This window comes from Budorcas taxicolor, chromosome 2, assembly GCF_023091745.1.
Source record: "Budorcas taxicolor isolate Tak-1 chromosome 2, Takin1.1, whole genome shotgun sequence".
Lineage (NCBI taxonomy): Eukaryota > Metazoa > Chordata > Mammalia > Artiodactyla > Bovidae > Budorcas > Budorcas taxicolor.
Genome location: NC_068911.1, coordinates 24,175,007 through 24,192,578, shown reverse-complemented (window position 1 = coordinate 24,192,578; position 17,572 = coordinate 24,175,007). Strand labels below are relative to the sequence as shown.

The following is a 17,572-nucleotide window of genomic DNA, read 5'->3' as shown; positions in this document are numbered from 1 at the left end:
CTTTTTGAACTACTGTTTTTCCCAGATACATACCCAGAAGTAGAATTGCTGGGTCATAAGGCAAAAATACACAGAAGAACTATATAGAAAAGATCTTCTTGACCCAGATAACCTAGAGCCAGACATCCTGGAGTGTGAAGTCAAGTGGGCCTTAGGAAACATCACTACGAACAAAGGTAGTGGAGGTGATGGAATTCCAGTTGAGCTATTTCAAATCCTAAAAGATGATGCTGTGAAAGTGTTGCACTCAATATGCCAGCAAATTTGAAAAACTCAGCAGTGGCCACAGGACTGGAAAGGTCAGTTTTCATTCCAATCCCAAAGAAAGGCAATGCCAAAGAATGTTCAAACTACTGCACAATTGCACTCATCTCACACACTAGCAAAATAATGCTCACAATTCTCCAAGCCAGGCTTAAACAGTATGCAGACTGTGAACTTCCAGATATTCAAGCTGGATTTAGGAAAGACAGAGGAACCAGAGATCAGATTGCCAACAATGGATCATCAAAAAAACCAAAAAGCAAGGGAGTTCCAAAAAAAATCTGCTTTACTGACTATGCCAAAGCCTTTGACTGTGTGGATCACAGCAAACTGTGGAAAGTTCTTCAAGAGATGGGAATACCAGACCACCTTACTTGCCTCCTGAGAAACTGGTATGCAGGTCAAGAAGCAACAGTTAGAACCAGATATAGAACAGCAGACTGGTTCCTAATTGGGAAAAGAGGCTGTATATTGTCACCCTGTTTATTTAACTTATATGCAGAGTACATCATGAGAAATGCCAGGCTGGATGAAGCACAAGCTGGAATCAAGATTGCTGAGAGAAATGTCAATAACCTCAGATATGCAGATGACACCACCCTTATGGCAGAAAGAAAAGAGGAACTAAAGAGCCTCTTGATGAAGTGAAAGAGAAGAGTGAAAAATTTGGCTTAAAAGTCAACATTCAGAAAACTAATACAGCATCCAGTCTCATCATTTCTTGCAAATAGTTGGGGAAACAATGGAAACAGTGACAGATTTTATTTTGCTGGGCTCCAAATTCACTGCAGATGGTGAGTGCAGCCATGAAATTAAAAGACCCTTGCTCCTTGGAAAAAAAGCTATGACCAACCTAGACAGCAGGAACATTACTTTGCTGACATAAAGTTTGTCTAGTCAAAGCTCTGATTTTTCTAGTAGTCATGTATGGATGTGAGAGTTGGACTATAGAGAGAGCTGAGCACTGAAAAATTGATGCTTTTAAACTGTGGTGTTGGAGAAGACTCTTGAGAGTCTCTTGGACTGATTCAGGAAATCAGTCCTGAATATTCATTGGAAGGACTGATAGTAAAGCTGAAACTCCAATACTTTGGCCACCTGATATGAAGAACTGACTCATTGGAAGAGACCCCGAGGCTTGGAAGGATTGAAGGGAGGCAGAGAAGGGGACAACAGAGGATGAGATGGCTGGATGGCATCACTGACTCAGTGGACATGAGTTTGAGCAAGCTCCAGGAGATGGTAAAGGACAGGGAGGCCTGGCGTGCTGCGATTCATGGGGTCGCAAAGAGTCGGACATGACTGAGCGACTGAACTGAACTATGTACTTATTGCAAATATAGATGAGTTTATTCCTTTTGTCTTTTAACCTTCCTACTAGCTTTGTATATAGTTGATTTACTACTTTTCCTATATATTTGCCTTTACCAGTGAGCTTTTTACCTTTTGTAATTTTTATGTTTCTCGTTGTGGCCTTATTTTTCACTTAGAGAAGTTCTCTTAACATCTTCTAAACTGTTTTGGGTGGTGCTGAACCCTTTTAGCTTTGCTTCTTTATAAAATTTTTGATCTTTCCATCAAATCTGAATGAAAATCTTTCCAGGTAGAATATTCTTGGCTGTAGGTTTTTCCCGTTCATCCCTCAAAATACTAACGTATTATTATGCCACTCCTTTCTGGCCTGCAGAGTTTCTGCTGAAAAGTCAGCTGATAGTCTGATGGGAGTTTCCTTGTAGGTAATTTGCTAGTTTTCCCTTGCTGCTTTTTATATTCTCTCTTTATCTTTAATTTTTGCCATTTTAATTGCAGTGTGTCTTTTTGTGGCCTCCTTGGGTTGATCCCATTTGGGACTCTGTGCTTTCTGGAGCTGTACGTCTGGTTCCTTGCCCATGCTAGAGGAATTTTCAGCTATTATGTCTTCAGATATGTTCTCTGCCCCTTTCTCTCTCTCTCTCTTCTTCTAGGACCCTTTTTTTGTGAATGTTAGTGTGCTTGTTGTTTTCCTGAATGTCTCCTGGATTTCTTTTTATTCTTCTTTTTTCTGTTCACCTTCAGTGATTTACTTTACTGTGTCTTTTATTTCAGTTATTATACTCTTCATCTCTATTTGGTTTTCTTTATATTTTCTAACTCTTTCTTTATATTTTCTCTTTGTTAAAAACATCTAACTTTTCAGTCTGTTTATCCACTTTTTTCCCATGTTCTTTGATCATGTTTATGTTTATTACCTTGAGCTCTTTATTGGGTAAATGCCTATTTCTATTTCACTTAGTTTTTCTTCTAGGGTTTTGTCTTATTCCTTCATTTGGAACATGTTGCTCTATCACCTAATTTTGCCTAATTTGCCATTTTTATGTCTATATATCTGGTAGATTGATTTCATTTCCCGACCTTGGAAAAATGGTCTTTTGTAGGAAACATTCTGTGCATCCTGCCACCATACTCTTATCTGGTCATCAGAACTATATGCTCAAGGGGTACCCACTAGGTGGACTGCATGGGTCCTTCAGTTATGGTGGGCTGACTGCTGTGGGCAGTCTGGTAGGCATGGCTGGCCCATTGTCTAACTGCTAGTTAGGCCCTGACTTGTTCTGATACTGCCAACTGCTGATTGGTGGGACTGGGTCACGAGACAGCTGGCTATAAAATCATGAGGGGCTGCAGGGCTAATGCTGGCTCACTGGTGGCTAAAGCCAGGTTCTAGGGTGGGTGTTCGCAGAGTCATGGTTCCCCAGTCTAGCATCTACCTGTTGATAGGGGCAGCTGATTCCTGACACAGCTGGCTACAGGGCACAGGGTGTCCCAAAGCTTGTGTTGGCTGCTGGTAGATGAGGCCTGATCCTGGGGCAGCTGGCTCTAAAGGTCCCAACATGTCTCAGAGCTGATACTGGCTTGGTGGTGGTAGCCTAGGGATTCTGCGCCTGGTACCAGCCTGATGGTAGGTGGGTTGGGTCCTGCCATGGCAGGCTTCAGGGCTGTAGTGTAGTGGTCCTGAGGCTAGTGTTGCCGCACTGGTAGGCAGAGCTAAGTCCAAATGTCCCTTCAAGGTAGGCCACAGGGTGTTGGAAGTCCTGGGGCTAGTGTGTGTGGTGTGTGGGGCAAGTTCCTGGCCCTTTTGTGGATAGAACCATGTCCTGAGATGGCTGTGGGTTCAGGGAGTCTTAAGGCAGCTTGTTTGGTGGTTGGTGGGGTGTGTCTCTGCTCAGCTAGCTACTTGGCCTGAGACATCCCAGACAGGTTGGTGATGTCTGGTTGATGTCTAATAAGCTAAAGGAAGAATTCCAAAGTGACACTTGCCAGCAATAGGTCCACGTGGTGAAATGAGCTCCCCAAAACACTTTCCATCAGTTTCTATGACTCCAGGATGAGCTCCAGTTGCCTCTTGTCCCTCCAGAAGACTCTTAAAGATCAGCATGTGGCTCCTTCACATAAATGCTTCTGCCCATGTGAAAGTCTGTATGTACCCTTTAAGAACAGTCTCTACATCCCACCACTCTCTGGATCTCTAAAAAGTAAGCCTCTCTGACTTTCAAAGCCAGTCATTCTAGCGGCTTTTCTTCCTTGTGCCAGACTCCCAACCTGAGGAACCTGATGTGGAGCTTGTAGCTATTGCTTCTTGAGAACTTCTGCACTTGTAATTATTCTTCTGTTTGTGGGTCATCCACTTAGGGGTATGGATCTTGACTATACCACAGCTCCACCCCTCCTACCCATTTCATTGTGTTCCTTCTTTATATATTTAGTTGTAGGAGATCTTTTCTGTTATATTCCAGGCTTTCTCATCAATAGTTGCAATTTTGGTGTGCCTGTAGAGGTGAGCTCAGAGTCTTCCCACTGTGCCATCTTGCCCAAGATCCCTGAATTTCTTTTAGATATAGAAGTTAACAGTAAGGAGATAGGCTGGGGCTTCCCTGGTGGCTCAGTGATAGAGTCCACCTGCCAATGCAGGAGATACAGGTTTGATCCCTGGTCCAGGAAGATCCTACATGCAGTAGAGCAACTAAGCCTGTGCACCAGAACCATGCTCAAGAGCCTGGGAGCTAAAACTACTGAGCCCACAGGCTGCAACTATTGAAGACTGTGTGCCCTGGAGCCAGTGCTCCAGAACAAGAGAAGCCACGAGATGAGAAGCTCGGGAACCACAACTAGAGAGTAGCCCCCATTTGCCAGTCTAGAGAAAAGCCCACACAGCAACAAAGACCCAGCACACCATAAATAAATAAATAAAATTATTTTTAAAAAATAGGCAGAAGTTTTTGCATAAGTAAAAAAGAGAGGGAAGGGGAAATAATTCAACATCCATCAGTAGGAGAATAGACAAGTATGTTGGGATAGCTTCATGCAGTGGACTGAATTGCAGTAGTTAGAATATATGAACCACAGCTGCAGGATATGGATGAATTGTACAAGTATGAGCAAAAAAGGCAAGTGGAAGGATATAATACCTCATATATATATAAATTTTAACTGGCTAAGCAATATTATGTTAAGCATAAAGTAGCACTCAGTTGTGTCTGACTCTTTGTGACCCCATGGACTATACAGTCCATGGAATTCTCTAGGCCAGGATACTGGAGTGGGTAGCCTGTCCCTTCTCCAGCAGATCTGACCCAGGAATCGAACCAGGGTCTCCTGCATTGCAAGTGGATTCTTTTACCAACTGAGCTATCAGGGAAGCCCAATATGTGAGAAAGGTAAACTAATTCAGGATAGTGATTCCTTCTAGGGGAGAGGAGAGGAAATTTGATTTGGAAGGGGTACAATGGGGTTTTGACTATATAAATAATTTATTCTTTAAGGTTCTTTAAGAATATATGACTGTTAATTATGTTATTAACTATATTTTCTATATCTGAAAAATTTTATAATAAAAATGACTTTAACAGGAATTTAATATTTAAAAATACTGCTAGCTTTCAGGAATATACTTGGGTTGGTTCCCTTAGCCAAATCCTCTGAAATTAAAACTGATGTATTTCAGAGTGAAAACTCAAGAGGGGCCACAAGATCTTCAGTCATCAGAAAGATTTTCAGTTGTATTTATTATACAGTTCTTATGTGGACAAGGAAGGAAGGAAGTAGGCCAACAATTTTGAGAAATATTTTCAACAAGATTATGATGAACTAAAAAAGATTGCAACCTGACAAGCGGAATTGAGCCTGCAGACTCATTTTATTTGGCCCTCTTGGTACTTGCATTTTCAAAAATAAATACTGTGTTTTTTGAAATTTCTTATTTTAAACATCTTGACTGCCACCTATTGTTAAGCTGTCAGGAAATCTGGCACCCTTAGGACCTCAATTCTACATAAGAATAGCTGGCTGGGACTGAGTAGAACTGTTCTGTTTCAAGGGGGCACATCTCTAGTTGGCCACTGTCCTCACTAGCCAAATTTCCTCATTTTGTTGCCTGCTAGGCCCCAGAGGCACTTCAGTTTACAACCCCTGCATTTAACTCAAGTTCTCACATAACTAGAAAATTCAGTTATTCAAAATGTGCCTTCGCCTGTGCACTCAAGTTAGTAATATGATTTTATCAGTATATACAGTAAAAGCATCATTTCTGAGATATTCTGGGAAAGAATATACTGGTTTAAAGAACATTAAATGTGTATTTTTGATTTGTCATAGTCATAAAAATAGTCATCATGGCAAACAGCAAGGTTGAACAACCTTCAACTAAGGGATGATGCACAAGGCTATCTAAGAGATTGCTGATATTCATACAGCACCATTCTGGCAATGTTACCAAACATATCTGTTGAGAAAGAGCAGTTATTTTCTAGACTAATTAAAGAGCTTGATTTTTTAAAATGTACAGCTGCTGTACTGCCTACTGTCAAAGTGAATTTTTATGCAAATTATCCTCCCTTCTATTTTGGTGGGTCGGAAGATGACAATGGCAACACGACAAGAAGTTCTTGGCCTCTACCGCAGAATTTTCAGGCTTGCGAGGAAATGGCAGGCTGCATCAGGGCAGATGGAAGACACCATTAAAGAAAAACAGTACATATTAAATGAAGCCAGAACGCTGTTCCAAAAAAACAAAAATGTAAGTAGGCCCCGTTGGATATTGCAAGGAGGAGAGCAATTCTTGTGGTGTTTGTTCATTTCTTTTCTATCCTATAGTTGAGAGGACTGAGCAGCACAAATTAGAGGGACAGAATGTGGAGCAAGAAGGGGCCAGAGGCACAACCTAGCTGGCTTACCCAACCACTGGAAAACAGAGGCCAGCCTGGGTTTCTCTCTTCACTTTCTTCAAGTTTCAGTCCAGCTGGTAAGTGGCTCAGCATCCTCAGAAGACTGCGTGAGCCAGGTGACCTAAATCAGTCCAGTGAGACTTTTCAGGGTAGAATCGGTTCCTCACACACTGTGCCTGTTGTCGGTCACTCCCACAGGAAGTGCTCAGAGTTGTGTTTGGTTTTTTCAATTCATAAGCTATTCAGAGCCTCGAAGTATAAACCCATTCAGAGGAAAGAGAATAGGATTAAGGCAAAAGTTCCCTTTATAACTTAGCTTTGAACTCAAGCCTCTTTGGCTAACAGAGAGGCTTTGCCCTTTGGGACCTCAGAATTGAGTAAAATAGTGCCTCCATTAGCTAGCTGAACCCAAATACCAGGGAGCCAAAAACCATCTAAAAGGTTTGATTTGACAAACCATAAAGTATTATCTGTCAGCTCTTGGGAAGACTGTCTGGCTCTAAGCGTGGAAAGACGTTTTCAGCTCCTGACTTTCCTTGCCTCTTTCTTGTTGATCTCATGGATTCAGTGTTGTCACTGTTCACTTTGTGAAACTTCCTGACAATCTACTCTCCTTGCTTTTCCCCCTCTGACCCCTGTCTCAGTCTCCTTTCTGCCCTGTCTTTTTCACACACTCTCCTACCAGCTATAAGAGTCCTCTAAAGGTCACCCCTCCATACTGAGGCCCAAAGACCATGGCTCCAGATCCCATATCTTGGTCTCTCATCAGCCACCTGTAGGAACTCACCACAAGCATAATAGCCCAAAGCAGAATTCATCTTTCCACAAGAACACCTCCCTTTCCCATTTTGCCCATTTCCGCCATAGCTTCTGCCACTACTTTGTGACCCTTTGCTCTCATTCTTTTATTCAACAAGTTGCTGAGTGTCTACCATGTTCCAAACATCAGACTAGACATCAGGGATATAACTGAGGAAAACCAAGACAGGATCCCTGAAAGATGTTTCAGAGTTAGATGGAAAGAAGTGTAAAATTACCACTGGGGTTAAGTGCTACCTGAGAAACCCTCCCAATCTATAATATCCTTCTCTTCTTATAATCCCTGAAGCCTACATGCTTTTAATACCAACCTGCTTGTGAAACTCCTTTCCTCTCTTCTGACCATCCTCCAACTTCCCCAAACTTTTTCTGATTTCATGCATACCACATCAGTGTGTGTGTACCCTTTGAGGTCCTGAACAGTCCTCTGAGAAATAGAAATAAAATATTGTAAGTGCTGTTTCTATTTATTTATATTGCTCCTTTAAAAATGTCTATTATATATATATTATTGATTATTAATAGTTTAATAAATTTATAAATACACATATGGAAGCTATGGGCTCAGGATTTTCTTTTTTTTTTTTTTTGCCACACTGTGTGGCTTGTAGGACCTTAGTTCCCTGGGACACGGCAGTGAAAGTCCTAACCACTGAACCACCGTGGAATTCTCAGGGCTCAGAAGTTTTTTTATTGAAAGAAGTAGATGATCAAAAACTTTGTAGACCACTGACCTATACCTTTCCCTAATTAGACAGTCATAAGTTTTTTACTTATTTGTTTCATTTATGTTGGTATGGTCTCCTTAACCAGATTGTCAGTTCCTTGAGCACATAGACAGTTTCTTATACCTTTCTAGTGTATCTCATGGCCCTGTCTGTGGTTGTCACTAAATTAATGAGCACTTACAAATACTTTGATTCAATTGATCTTCTCCAGGAAGTCTTCCTCAAGTCCTCTGCCCTCAACCAACCCCATGATGACCACCTACTCTGAATTCCTATATAGTAGTCTGCAGTCATTGCCCTGTTGATTATGTACCATTGTGCCTTTTCTGTAGTTTCATGTGTCAGATTTGTTCTGCACAGGTACCATCCTTGATAGTTGAAGGCAGGTACCATGGCCTCACAGTGTCTAACCTGGGGATGGGGATATCATAGTAGTATATGACCAGTAAAGCTTTGCAGGTTCAATCACCTAAGGACTACTCAATACCCTTTGAGCTTGCAGTTAAGGTAATAATAATTCTTCATTTGCCTCTGCTTGAATTGGCCCAGTGTGGTACGAGCCAGAGAGAGGTGTATGTGCTAGTACATGAATGAGATAATGTTGTTGTGTTGGGGGAGGTACATGGGTTTGTCATTTTAAAATATGTACTGTTTTACCATGTTTTAGAAAGGAAACATAATATCATATAATTTTGAAAGTACTGTACTTAACAGAGTCCATTTAAAGAGAAAGTTTAATATTAGTATAGGTAGTTGTGGAGATGACAAAATCACAAAGGCAGCCTCTGAATGACTGAATTTGGAGAACTCTAATCCAGCTTGTTTAAATGGACAGCTGGAGCCCTAGAAGCCCTCAGTCCCTATATCTTTATTAGGGGCTTCTTTCTCCCTAATCCCTCATGTAGACCTAAGTAGTCTCCTGTAACCTTACTTGCTATAAGAGCTTAATAATAACCCAAATGTATTTTATTAATTTCTCTGAATCCCAGTAGGCAAATGAGAACATGGAAATCTACCCCCAAGGTAGACAAGCAGAAGAATAGCTTCTGAGAAATACAGAGGTCAGAAAGCTGAGCCTCTGTCCCAAGGGGCTCAGCTGTGGTGTTTTTTTTTTATGCATTGCAGGTCCTAGAACTTTTCTGTGCTCCAAGAGGTACCACAGGACAGGAACACCCTTGGAATTTGCAAGCCATGGTAGCCCAGGCTTCACTGTGGGTGTCATCTGGGGCTGATGCAACCCACCTCTGCTTTGAAGCCCACTTTCAGACTCTTGGTAGAGTCATGTGTTGACTCATTTTCCATCCTCGAAACATTGTCTCCTCATCTACTCCCTGGCTTTCTGTTTTCAGAATGAACTTTTTATTCCTTTACTTGAAATTGGACTACCACAGTTTAACTGTTTGGAAATTTCAAACGTCATTTCTTCTTCTCAGTAATGAGCAAACAGTTTACAGTTCAAAATAGAAGGTGGATCATTCTCCAATATCTTACTCAGGGGGTTTCTAGACAGCAATTGCTGAAACACTTGATCAACATGGGGAGGGTATGAAGAAGCACTCTCGTTCTTTGTCTGTAGGAATATAATTCATGGATTGTTCATAGGAATATAAATTGGTATAACCTCTTAGAGAGTAATTTGAATCTGCAGGGACTATCTGTAAGAGTTAAAAATACGAGATCCATTGTTTAAAATGGCAAAAGATTGGAAATAACCTAAATGTCCATTGGTGGAAGATTGGTTAAATTATAATTCAGTCATATGTTGGTATTTTGTGCAGCTGTTAAAAAGAATGAAGCAGCTCTATACGTGTAAATATAGAAGGAACTTCAAGTTGTTTGTGAAAAAGCAGGGTTCAGAGGTTTCATTTTTATAAGAAAAACTACTAGGTCTTATAGAAGTATACTTATATATGCATAGAATATCCCTGGAAAAACAAACAAACTTGTGATAATGGTCTCTGAGAAGGGAAATTGAGAGACAGGAAGAAGAAGAAGATGATTTTGTTTTATATTATATCCTTTTGTGTCATTTGAATTATTTTTACTATGTGCTTATATTAGCTAAATGATTTTTTAAAGTTTAATCCACAGGAAATCTTAAATTGTTTTTGATTTTTCAAATGACCAATATTTAATTTAGTGGCTGATGAACTGAAAAAGTTTAAGAAAATGTGCACCTCTACTTTATGTAGCCTTGGAAAGACGCTAACAATCTCACCTCTTTTTCCCTTTTAATAGCTCACAGACACAGACCTGATTAAACAGTGTATAGATGAATGCACAGCCAGGATTGAAATTGGACTACATTACCAGATTCCTTATCCAAGGCCAGTAAGTGTGACTTCAGTTAACATGTGGTGTGTACCTATCCTTGTCAACCTAGTTATCTCCAAGAATATATACCAGGAGGGCTCGTGTTTGCCGAAAAGCCTAGAGCCCCTGTAGGAGGCCTGTTGGAAATAAGTTATGCTTGCATGGCCACCAACCCATTACAACAAGCTAAAATGTCAATGAATGCCTGACTTCTCCTACTTGTAAAACTTTCCCCTAGATGGAAAGGAAATCCAGCTCACATTTATATAGTTTTCTAACTTTTACCTTTTCTTTGGAAAGATTTTTATTTCTATTATTTTAAAAAACAGGTTTATTGTTAATGAAAAAATAAAATTCAGGATTTCCCTGGTTGCCCAGTGGTTAAGGATCCACCTGCCAATGTGGGGGACATGGGTTCAATCCCTGATCCAGGAATATTCTACATGCCACAAGGCAGCTAAGCTCGTACATCACAACTACTGAGCCCTCACTCTAGAGCCTTTGAGCTGCAACTACTACACCTGGGTGCCCTAGAGCCCATGCCCTGCAAGTGGAGATGCCACCACAATGAGAAGCCTGTGCACCACAACTAGAGAGTAGCCCACATGCAGCATTGAAGACCCAGCACAGAAAAATGTAAATAAATAATTTTTTAAAAAAGAATGAATAAAATTCAAACTTTAAAGGAATGCATAAGACAGTGAAAATTGTCAAAAATTCTCACCCTGTGGGAGTGACCACTATAACTTTTAAGTTAGACCATATGAAATTGCCAATATTTTACTCTTGACCTACAGAAACAGCATTTTTATATTTTATTGGCTCAGCCTAATAGTTTGGTACTATATCCTTTTAGTCTTTTTTTCTATACTTGCGTACATACATTTTCTTTACTTAAAGTACATGGGAACCTAGGCATACTGTTATTGCCCATTTATTTTACTTCCCTTTTTTGCATATCTCTGCTTCCATCTTTTAAAATGGATGCATTGTATCCTTTTGTAAGAATATACCCTAATTTAACCAGTACCCTTTCAGTGGACATTTATGTTGGTCCAGTTTTTCACTCTGCACAGAACAAGTTTGTATACACACTTCTCCTCACCTTCTTTGGATTCTCATTTCACTATATGATCTGTAGTTCTTCCCCTCCATGCAGGAAATAGGGCAAAGAAGAGCACAAGCTTTGGAGTCCGATCAGGATTCTAATCCTGGTTCTACCACTTAATATATAATCATGAGCAAGTTATTCATCCTTCTGAGCCTTCATTTTCTCATCTATGAATATTAGAATAATATTTTTGTGAGATTATATTGAGAATTAATGTGTATAAGGACTATAAGGAATAATGAATCAGTATAGAATTACAAGCTGGATGTACTAACTGGATTTAGAAATGGCAGAGGAACCAGAGATCAAATTGCCACCACCCATGCTTCATTGACTATGTTAAAGCCTTTGACTGCATGGATCACAACAAACTGTGGAAAATTCTTCAAGAGATGGGAATAGCAGATCACCTGACCTGCCACCTGAGAAACATGTCTGCAGGTCAAGAAGCAGCAGTTAGAACCAGACATGGAACAGCAGACTGACTCAAAATTGGGAAAGCAGTACATTAAGGCTATATATTGTCACCCTGCTTATTTAACTTATATGCAGAGTACATCACGTGAGATGCCAGACAGGATGAGTCACAAGTTGGAACCAAGATTGCTTCGAGAAATATCCACAACCTCAGATATGCAGATGATACTACCATAATGGCAGAAAGCAAAGAGGAACTAAAGAGCCTCTTCATGAAGGTGAAAGAGGAGGGTGAAAAAGCTGGTTTAAAACTCAGCATTCAGAAAACTAAGATCATGACATCTGATTCCATCACTTCATGGCAAATAGAAGGGGAAAAAAAAATGGAAACAGTGGCAGATTTTATTTTCTTAGGCTCCAAAGTCACTCTGGATGGTGACTGCAGCCATGAAATTAAAAGATGCTTGCTCCTTGGGAAGAAAAGCTATGATAAACCTAGATAGCGTATTAAAAAGCAGAGACATCACTTTACTGACAAAGGTCCATATAGTTAAAGCTATTTTTTTTCCAGTAGTCATGTATGGATGTATGAGTTGGACCATAAAGAAGGCTGAGCATGGAAGAATTGTTGCTTTTGAGCTGTGGTTGGAGAAGACTCTTGAGAGTCCCATGGACTGCAAGGAGATCCAACCAGTCAATCCTAAAGGAGATCAGTCCTGAATATTCATTGGAAGGACTGATGCTAAAGCTGAAGCTCCAATACTTTGACCCTGATGCAAAGAGCTGACTCACTGGAAAAGACCCTGATGCTGGGAAGGATTGAGGGCAAGAGGAGAAGAAGGTGACAGAGGATGAGATGGTTGGATGGCGTCATGAGTCAATGAACATGAGTTTGAGGAAACTCTGGGAGATAGTGAAGGACAGGGAAGCCTGATATGCTGCAGTTCATGGGGTTGCAAAGAGTTGGAGATGACTTAGCATCTGAAAAACAACATAGAGTTAGCACTTAGCAGAGAACATAGTACCTAGTAAATCTTTGGTGAATGTAAGCTACTGCAATGATTGCAATTCTTTTATTATCTTTATTTATTTATTTTTGGTTGTGCTGGGCCTTGATTGCTTTTGTGTGGGCTTTCTCTAGTTTCAGCAAGCAGTGTCTACTCTTCGTTGCAGTGCATGGGCTTCTCATTGCAGTGACTTCTCTTGTGAAACAGACTCTAGGGAGCACGGGCTACAGTAGTTTCAGCATACAGGCTCAGTATTTGTCATGTGTGGGCTGTAGGGCACACAGCTTCAGTTGTCGTGGCACACAGGCTTAGTGGCTCCCAGACCAGGGATCAAACCCATGTCCCCTGCACTGGCAGGTAGATTCTTATCCACTGTGCCACCAGGGAAGTCCTATAATTTTTAATATTATCATTATTCTTATTATTCAGATTCATCTGCCTCCGATGGGCCTTACCCCACTACGAGGCCGGGGACTTCGAAGCCAGGAGAAACTGAGGAAATTTTCCAAACCAATATATCTCAAATCTCATGATGAAGTTTCCTAACTCAGAATAAAGTTGTTTTTTTCTGAGAATGATGAGCCAACTAAGCCTTGAATATAAACCAGTTAACAATTCTTCTTGATTAGGAGCAAAAATCCAATTATCTTCTTAAAACCTCTGAAATATTGGTACTGTCTGAACGATGTGTGTTCACACATCACTACAGTTTTTGAGGATCTTGCTGCCTGACGAGACAAACACTAACCTTAGAGGTCATGGACCTTATATCCTCACTGAAGCACCACTTGGAAACAAAACTAAGGCCTGTGGGCAGAAGACTGAAGGGTGACAGAAGCTTTCAAGGGAACGCCAATCACCAGACATGCCAGCTGATATGAAGGAATTAGCCAGTTGATGGAAGTTCTCATGGCTACTTTAGGATTATACACTACCCTTCAGAATATTTTTAGGCCTTATTTTTTTTTCCAAGTTATAGATTTACTTAAAAGTGGACTTTTTGTGTGTGCTTTGTTGTCTTTTGGAACTTACCATTTCCAGATAAAATTCCCTTAAAAAGTGCATCACCTTTGGATCAATCATGGTTTTTCATTGAAATTTTATGAGATACATCTCTGCCCTAGATGTACACATACACAAAAGTGCATATCTTAGGTAAATGCATATATTTAGTTTATCTTAAAGCCTGTGATTACTTTGGATACACCCAAGACCTGAAATGCTCACTAGAAACTCATACTGCGTTCATTATGAGAATTTTATCTTAACATAATTAGGAAGTACAAGAGCTAAGCTGGCTTTCAAATTATGTCCAAACAGAAATGGAACAAGTAGAGATCAAAACAATTTACTTATACCCTTGCATGTGTGGATACAGATGAGATTCCCATGGCAGGTCATTTGTATATCAGCATCATTCCCTCTTAGGGCTTCCCTGGTGGCTCAGAGGGTAAAGCGTCTGCCTGCAATGCAGAACACCCAGGTTCGATTCCTGAGTCAAGAGGATCCCCTGGAGAAGGAAATGGCAATCCACTCCAGCACTCTTGCCTAGAAAATCCCATGGACAGAGGAGCCTGATAGGCTATAGTCCATGTGGTCGCAAAGAGTCGGACACGACTGAGCGACTTCACATTCACTTTCCCTCTTACCTCCAGAGCGGATGGGTAATCACCAATAAAGAAAAATCTCTATTTATTTTGGTCTCTCTGTACCATTTACCAAAATGGCCTTGTGACCCTCAGAAGTAGTAGCTGATAACTTCCTGCCCATACCCTTGTCACACAGATTCTTTAATTTAAAGTATATATATTTCAGTTTCAAAAATGTTCCTGTGAGCAGGAGCGTGGTCTCTCACACAGGTTAAGTAAATATTGCAGGGTTTGTCAATAACATTGAAAGCAAATATAATACTGTGTCAAAAGAGATATAGCATGTACATATTTAATAAAAATATAGCTATAGGCCTTTGATGAAGAGATAAATTTAAATATGTTGGTTGGCATGTTGGCCACTCCACAGCCATTCAGTGAGCACATACCCCAACCCAGCTTGAATTCGGAGACATCAATATGCTGTTCCATCAGTCAGTCTCTTTCTGTCTGATCTCACTGTGGAAGTATTTCCCTGCCAAGAGGTGGTTCTAATGTTTAAAGTTAAGTGTTTCTAAAACAATATAAGGCCTGTGAACTCAAGCCAGCTACTTTATCTGGTGGTCAGTCAATGAAACAATGACCTGTTCTTGGAATGGAGGAAAAACTAGCTGTGCTGAACTGAGTGAAACATGACTTGCTGTCCCCATCATGATCCCTTTCTAAGTAACTCAAGGTGATTTTGAATATGCAATTTTTATCTTACTCTATGAGAAGTAGAAATCATCCTTCCTCCAAAATGGAAGGACTCCTCCAAAATGAAAGTCCATCTAATTGCTAGTTAACTTCTAAGTACCTTCTGTGTGCCAGGAATCTTAAGCTAATGTGAATTATATATGCCTACCTGCCTTTGCAAAGATGCATACTCTATTACACAAAATCATAATTTCCTCCCAAACTTTCCATGAAACCTACTTGTTTATAATAACTTTTTCTCTTCAACCCCCTATTAAATCTTCTTTGGTCTTTTGGAAGCATCCCCTACACCCCCTCTTTTAGTGACATTTTCTTCCAAGGCTGACAAGGACTGAAAACTATTTACTCAAGAGCCAGATTTTTAGAGAGAGAACTAGCTTGGTGACAAGGTTTGTCTGATGTCATCTGCTGAGCTATTTTTAGACAGGGCCCACAGCTTCTCACGGAGCTGATCTCTGGCCGTTCCTGCTCCAGAGTTCCAGCCTCTAATTCACCAGGACTTCTGAAGAACCTACTGCACTTTCCCAGAGGGAAATTTTTTTTAATTACAAAAATTTAATCCATCATGTACAAACGTTCTGTCCCTTGACCGCTGAGGAATGAAACAGTCCCTGCCTCCATCAGCTTTTTGCTGCTGAAGCTAGAGTTAGATAACTGTAATTGAATTTCAGTTGTCCTTTTAGCAACCTCTTTACTGCCTTATCGTTTGCAGTCTGACTTACCTCAACCAGTCCAAGATTTCAGGGATTTGGGTACCTGACCACCTTTCCATCTCATATGACTTAACAATCTCTTTGGAATAATAGACAATATGGCAGTTCTACCTATCTGTTAATTCTGAGCTTTTTTCCCTCAATTGGAAAAAGTTACGTTTCTTTAAAAAATTAGCTTTTGAGCCACATACTTAGAGCTGAGAAAAAGTGTCTCCTCCTCACTCTTGATTGCCCACTGGCAAGATTTGGAGAACCACCACCCCCCCCCCCCCCCCCCCCGCCCCCGCCGCCCCAGCCCCGCCCTGCTTTTGCACTTAGGATCAATTAGATCATTTGCTGACCTCAGAATTCAGAATCCTCAATCAGAATTTGACTCCATGTTGCCATGAAGAAACAAGTTTCCTGAAATATGTTTTTGTGGTTCTCAGAAGCTTCGTTCAAGAAAAACAGTCCAAGTCAGAACGTTTCTTCTGGTGAAGAAGCTGGGAAGCCAGGCCAGACATATTAAGATTCACGAAGTCTTATGTCTTTGCTCATCTGTGAACTGACCAATGGAATGCCTTTGGTAGCCATTAGAGCCAAAGAGCTACATGAGAGTTAGTTGAGAATACATCAAGAATTTTGTATTTATCTCCTTTGGGATTCTCTTCCAGCTGGCCCTGGGGAGAAATAGTGATAAACTAAAAATTTCTTGGACATGGTTGTTGGAACTACACATCTCCTCTAAAATTCCACATCACAATATACCCAAGTCCTCAAGAAGGAGGCAGCACGAAGCAGTGAAAAATGAATGGGTTCTAGAGCCAGACAGACCTTGGCTCAAAACCTAGCTCCTCAGTGTGAAAGAACTGGGTGATCATAGACAAGATACTTAGTCTTCCTGAGTTTCTACAGGGGAAGACAATCATAGGAACAGGCAGGATATCTAAAAGCCCAAGGATAAACCATGGCAAGCAACAAATACGGTTCTCCCATGTCTCCTTTCTTTGAAATTTCTGCCCATCTGTGTAAGCTAGTGAAGAAGAATTTGGGTACCACTGGCTAGCTGTAAAATTGAACTAGTTACTTTTCTAAGCCTCCATTTTTGCATCACTGAAATGGAGACAAGAGTGAGTATAATTCAGTCACTAAGTCATGTCTGACTCTTTGCAACACCATGGACTGCAGCACACCAGGCTTCCCTGTCCTTCACTATCTCTAGAGTTTCATCAAATTCATGTCCATTGAGTTGGTGATACTATCTAACAGACTAGTAGAGAAGCAATTAAAATTCAGTGACAGTTATGGCAAAATGATAGGGAAAAAAAAATCAAGGAGCTTAGCCAGGGACCTTAGTGACTCAAGGTCTAGGCTGAAGAATCCTATTGCCTATATTCAAAACTAGGCTCCACTATTTTAGTAACTACCTGACTTGGAGAATATTACTTTCTCTATATCTTGGTTTCTGCACCCATAAAGTAAGGATAATAACCTACTTTATAGGAGTGTTCTAAAATACCTAGATCATAGCAAGTGCTCCATTAATATAATTGTCATTATCATTGGGGCTTCCCTGGTGATCATCATACCATGTGACTCTCAAGAAAGGAAAGCTATACTTCAGTCAAGAATGATACTCTCTTTATTTTTTATTTTCTCTGTTGAGACACATGCCA

General features: G+C 40.5%; 1 protein-coding gene across 2 annotated transcripts in view; it reads left to right on the top strand.

The window, feature by feature from the left end:
* Nucleotides 1–13,801, top strand: part of LYRM1 (LYR motif containing 1) — a 29,942-nt gene extending 16,141 nt beyond the window's left edge. For both annotated transcript variants that reach the window (XM_052635707.1, XM_052635708.1), the window contains 3 exons: nucleotides 6,158–6,316; nucleotides 10,250–10,342; nucleotides 13,289–13,801. In XM_052635707.1, coding sequence (XP_052491667.1) covers nucleotides 6,158–6,316; nucleotides 10,250–10,342; nucleotides 13,289–13,405 — 369 coding nt within the window. In that variant the 3' untranslated portion in view covers nucleotides 13,406–13,801. The remainder of the gene's footprint in view (nucleotides 1–6,157; nucleotides 6,317–10,249; nucleotides 10,343–13,288) is intronic.
* The last annotated feature ends 3,771 nt before the right edge of the window (nucleotides 13,802–17,572 follow it).